The sequence below is a fragment of the Phyllopteryx taeniolatus genome, chromosome 8 (genome assembly GCF_024500385.1).
Source record: "Phyllopteryx taeniolatus isolate TA_2022b chromosome 8, UOR_Ptae_1.2, whole genome shotgun sequence".
Classification (NCBI taxonomy): Eukaryota; Metazoa; Chordata; class Actinopteri; order Syngnathiformes; family Syngnathidae; genus Phyllopteryx; species Phyllopteryx taeniolatus.
In genome coordinates this window covers 11,877,656-11,883,655 of record NC_084509.1, presented here as the reverse complement: position 1 = coordinate 11,883,655, position 6,000 = coordinate 11,877,656, and the positions used below count along the sequence as shown (strand labels likewise).

At 43.7% G+C, this 6,000-nt stretch overlaps 1 protein-coding gene across 4 annotated transcripts in view; it reads left to right on the top strand.

Annotated features, from left to right (window-relative positions):
* Positions 1–5,047: 5,047 nt before the first annotated feature.
* Positions 5,048–6,000, top strand: part of cux1b (cut-like homeobox 1b) — a 125,447-nt gene continuing 124,494 nt past the window's right edge. Inside the window, exon 1 of one of the 4 annotated variants that reach the window (XM_061781037.1) lies at positions 5,048–5,344. In XM_061781037.1, coding sequence (XP_061637021.1) covers positions 5,282–5,344 — 63 coding nt within the window. In that variant the 5' untranslated portion in view covers positions 5,048–5,281. The remainder of the gene's footprint in view (positions 5,345–6,000) is intronic. The other 3 variants (XM_061781038.1, XM_061781040.1, XM_061781039.1) reach the window with 3 other exon arrangements.

The window sequence follows — 6,000 nt, the reverse complement described above, 5'->3', positions numbered from 1 at the left end:
TGGAAAGTCACCTCTCTGGCAGGGAAGGAGGCCGAGCTTATGTGTGAGGTCGAGAAGTTCCGACTAGATATAGTCCGACTCGCCTCCAGGCACAGCTTGGGCTCTGGTACCAGTCCTCTCGAGAGGGGTTGGACTCTCTTCCACTCTGGAGTTGCCCACGGTGAGAGGCGCCGAGCAGCTGTGGGTATACTTATTGCTCCCCGGCTCGGCGCCTGTACGTTGGGGTTCACCCTGGTGCACGAGAGGGTAGCCTCCCTCCGCCTTCGGGTGGGGGGATGGGTCCTGACTGTTGTTTGTTTGACTGTATGCACCAAACACCAGTTCAGAGTACCCACCCTTTTTGGAGTCCTTGGAGGGGGTGCTGGATCCGTTGTGGTAAAGAAGGAGCTAAGCCGAAAACTCTCGATTTACCGTCCGATCTACGTTCCTACCCTCACCGATGGTCACGAGCTGTGGGTCGTGACCGAAAGAACGAGGTCCCGGATACAAGGGGCCGAAATGAGTTTCCTCCGCAGGGTGTCCGGGCTCTCCCTTAGAGATAGGGTGAGAAGCTCGGTCTTCCGGGAGAATCTCAGAATTGAGCCGTTGCTCCTTCACATCGAGAGGAGCCAGATGAGGTGGCTGGGGCATCTGATTCGGATGCCTCCCGGACGCCTCCCTGTTGAGGTGTTCCGGGCACGTCCCACCGGGAGGAGACCCCGGGGACGACCCAGGACACGCTGGAGAGACTACATCCTTCGGCTGGCCTGGGAACGCCTTGGGATCCCCCCGGAAGAGATGGATGAAGGGGCTGCTAAAGATACTGCCCCCGCGACCCGACCTCGGATAAGCGGTGGATGGATGGGTTTTCTCTGAGTTTTTTGTAGCCCGGATGCAGGACTTACCAGGGGATGTCATTGATTTTTTTGAACAGTGGGCCTGTATGGTCTTGTATGATTAACGGCTATATAAGTATCATGACTTGACGTGCTACTACTATTATATTATTTACATTATTAGTAGGCCCTCTTGGAATCATGTGGAATGTCTATCATAACAGGACCTCAAGGACCTATGCCTGAAATTGACGGAAGTCTACCATTTTAGGTTGAAGGAGCCATTTTGAGGGTGAATTCCATGAAAAAAAGGGAAATAAAATTGCCCTTGCCACCAGTTTCACCGATCAACACGAAATTGGGTGGACATGTCTATCATAACAGGATGCACAATAACGTTTCAAGGACCTCTGCCTGAAACTAAACAGTAAGTCTGACATTTTGGTTTGAAGCAGCCATTTTGGAGACAAATTCCATGAAAGAAGCCTGGAAAGTAGGAAAAAGATTACCCCCAACACCAGTTTCACCAACTGACACAGAATTTGATGGGCATTGCTATCATAACTGAACACATGAAAACATTTCAGGGACCTGGGTCTGAAATTGAACAGGAAGTCTGCCATTTTGGTTTGAAGTGAATTGCAGGGCTCGAACTTTGACGACGAGGGAATTTCCCAAACGAGCCTCAATTGAAAGCAGATATTGTAGACAGATGGGTGATGCGAAATTGTGAAGCCATCTTTTGTGAGCATCAAATTTTGATGATCATTACGAGGACTCGTCATGAAAAAAGGGGATGCAAGGGCCCCTTAATCACTGTTTGCACCTTTAATTATTATTTTGGTGGTTCTTTTCAATGGGCTACTCATTTTACATATGGTTAATAGCTATTCTGATGGTCAGTGAAAGGAAAAAAACTAAGTGATGTATTGAAATTATGTATAAAATAAGGCAACGATATGTTGGGCTACTTCAGTTATTGAAGCAATGAGCACCATTCATACGGAAGGGGGCATAAACGGCTACAAAACACAAACAAGGTGCAGTGAAAGAGGGGCATTATCTATGGCACATTCCGTGTGTTATTTTTATTGGGGTGAATGAAGCACAATCGCTTTTGGGAAACAAAAATAAATCTCAAGTTGTATATTTTTGTTGAAGATGGAGCCGATAGCTAGACTGCGAGCTCGCTCTGGCTTATGAAGAAAGAATTTCACCCAGACAGACCTCACAGCACCCTTGACACGCACACAAAAAAAACAAAGAAACAATATGAACAGCAGAGATTTTACAATGATAAAGCAGAGCAACGAGTGGCTATCCATGTGGACAACCTACGGCACGTGGACCATATACGGTTCATGAGAGCATTTGATCTGGGCTCTAACTCTAAAAAAAAAAAATAATCATGTTTTCATAAAATTAGGCCCTAATAGGAAGAAAAGTGTTGAAAGGAATAGCTATTCCTTTGGACACAAGATTGTGCATACATAGCACGTAATTAAGAATTCTTTACCATCCGGTGAAGGTGCGGTCAGCAGGAGTGACGCCTCGGGAGCAGCCAGGGGTCAACTGTGTAGCTCGAGGTCAGTTCGACAGCAGCGACATAATAATATGCACACAGACGTCCCCCACCCCCCAGCCCCGCGCCCCCTCCCCTGCAGTCATGACTTGTACTGGTTTATCTGCTAATATATGGGCAATCTTTGGTTTGCAAATGCTATTTTGAGTGCTATTTGATTATATTATTGTAAAGTGAGCATAGTACTTACTGATTTGACATTGACATTGTGGATACTAGCTCAACCCTAAACAGAGAAAATAAATGTGAAACCGGATAATTTTAAACTAAATGTTGACACAAATCGTGTCAAAAATATTAGATTTTCTGGTTTTGTATACATTTAAAACTCACTAAGTACATAAATAGCATCACAAATACTTAATTTGCCTCATAAATAAAACCTAAATTAACAATTTCAAACAAAATATTTATATACACAGCCTAACAAATATGACGCTTCATTAATAACAGTTATTCAATGGATATTGGACCTTTTCACTAGTTAAAACATCGCATTATAAAATAATGCTGAGAAATAATTTTTGACTGTATACGTGTCATATAAATTCATAATTCATTTATACATTAAGAAATAATACAATAATATTACGTTCTCTCAGTACGCACATCTGTGCTGTCACCATTTAGCAACACACTCACCACCATGCATCTTATTCCCCACCTTCAAATTTGAACCTCTTCCATGTTTTGTTTCTGTATAAAAAGACTTACAAGATATACTATGTTTAAAATTTAAATATATTTGTATTATTTGTCATACCGGCTTTGCCTTGTGATGTTTTCATTGTAAATACTACTGGAACAGTGAATTTCCTTTGTACAGTAGATGAATAAAGTATCTATCTTCAGGGTCTCCCAATGTTTATCGAGCCAAGGCATCCATTTTACATGAAAAAGATCTCATCCCACACCACCACACAAAAATGTCACAAAATGTATGAATACTGAAATAATGATTATCTTCTCTCAATTTACTCACAAATTGACTTACTCGGTGTGCAATCTGGGCCTACTTATTTGAGCGCAAAGCTGATATACTCAGAGGAAGCCATGACTTATTCTGTTGTACGAATGGCAGCAGGTGGATACACAGCTTTATTGTACCTTCTGTTATCTAATGGAAGAGCATTGAATTGTTCTGCCTGCCACTATACATCGCTTGCAAAGATAGATGAAAAAAGTAAAAGATAATAAGACAAATGAAGTGAAATTGGACAATTTCTTGTGGCACCCCTGATGATGACGGCCTCTTCTGAAAGTCAGATCTCCTAACCTTTACACCACATTTCCTTAAACTGTGGAAAACATCATTGGGCCAAGGCGAGATGAATAGCTGCTCCCTTTCGAACATCGGAAAAGAAAGCACTGTTTCAATTGAATTTGACTTCCCGGCGACTATTGCTGTCGCATGTCTCCAGTGTAAAATTCTCGAGTGTCTCGAAAAACGGTCGGTGGCCTGTTGCTTCAAATAGTGCTGCTGTAAAGATTTATGGATAACGTAGCTCCTTTCCTTTCGTAAAGGTTGGTCGGGAGGTTAAAGGTTACATCGAGGCACCTTTCCTGACCATTTTAACAATTCGAACAACCTTTCCTCCAAGTATTTCTGGGTCATCTCACTCAGCTAGGACCAGAAAGGAACGTTCCAAAGCAAAATCCAGAATCCAAACAGGCCCAGAATCTATCCGTCTGTCTATACAGTAATCCCACCCTCCATCGTTGGGGTTAGGTGCCATTTGCAATCTTTCTCTCAGTCTATTATCATTCTACAGCAGGGGCGATTCTAGCTGCTGAGCTACTGGCCAGGCAAGATACATTGGACATACATTTTGCTCATTTTAACACAATTTCATTCCCACGTTTATGAAAGAGAAGCACAAGACTTCTTTGGAAAATCTGTGACTAAAAAGTCTAATCTGATAAAGGTCATTTAAATGTTGAGTCACGGCAAAAGAGAAAGGCATTGGATTTTTAAAACAAATACATTGTAACTGTACTAATTTCTGGGGGAACTGTTAATACAGCGGCACCTCTACATACACATTAACAGTATGCCTTGTTTTCTGGAGCAAACCACAACCCTATAGTGAGTACTAAAGATACCAAAAAATGCACCTTAGACTTTCTTTTTGGGACTTTTATATGAAATTCAATGCAATGTACATGTAAAACACATGAACAGAAATCCATTTTTGTGAATACTTTGAATAATAGTAAACAAATGTTAAGGGTGCTACTCAATTTAAGGCTGCTTGACCACCCCCCAAAATAGGCCAGAAACGTCTTTTTTTTCAGAATGGTGGAATAGTTTTGCGAAATTGTACAAACTCAAAACGTGGTAGTCTATCACTAACCTACAATAACTCAGTAGCAAAGTCGTAATTACAGTAAATATTTAAATGATATATATACACTGTATATTTTATTTATCTAAAGGATGTCTATTTGTCGTCAAAAAAATAAATAAAATAATAATAAAATAATTGGCACACTTCCAAACAAGCCATTGGCCTTCAAAGCAGCCGCTGACTTTATTTTTGTGTGATCTTCCCTCGTCATCATAATCTTATTACAAACTGCTGAATAATACAACGACCACAGTGGGCGCTATCTCAGTTTGATTAAAAAAGAAAAAAAACAACAGGAGGTAATGTAATCCCCGTTTGGTATTTACCTGCGAATTCCGCGTATTGATCAAATGCTATTATAATGGCGTTATTAAAGCGACACAGCCGCCGGGTGACTCCGTTCCACTGGCAGCCGTAATCCAGGCGAGGCGTGGATATAATCCAGTCCGGGTGTTCCGAGCGCCAGCTCCCCTCCACTGAACTCCAACCCCCGCGCGCTCTATCAGCATCTCATTCCTGTCTCAATATGTCTCAAGATGGCGGCCAATGCAGGATCGATGTTTCAATATTGGAAGCGCTTTGACTTACAACAACTACAGGTCAGTGGACGCTCACTTTCGGCTCGCTCGGGCCGCGGGGGGCTCGCGCTTCTCTCCCCGGTGGCTTTAATGTGTGTTTTTGTTCCGCCGCCGCCTGGTTCACGGAAGGGGGGTAGAGAGCCCGGAGAGCTCCCCCTCGCATTGATGAAAGTGGCTCCTCTCGCTGATCAGAAATTGATCCTCTTTGTTCAATTCCACATCGATCGGACCACTGTGACCGGGTACCGGCGGGGACGACGCCGCCGGGATGCGGGGAAATAACAAAGCCCCCCCCCCCCCCCATCTCACTAACCCCCCCCAGGCCACCACTACCGACCGACGTCGGTTAGTACGGGGAAGCTTTTTCGCCTTCGCCACCTTTTTATATCGCGTGTTGTTCAACTTTTAGTAGCCGTAGTTAGCCCGACGTCTTAGCCGCGAGGTGGCTACCTCGGCCGGGTAGAAGGAGGGGGGGGGGATAAACACCAAGTGGCACTCGTTACACGGTGGCGCTGTACGGGGACCCGACGTGGCCGCTACACACAATTAACTCTTTTTACGTGGTATTTGTAAGCTAATGAGCAAGTTTACTTGACGTGTTAGCGAGCTCTTCGGCTAGCGGCTTGGGGGCAATTTGACGCCAAGTGGTGGTTAGGTCGACTGTTATTTTATTTTAA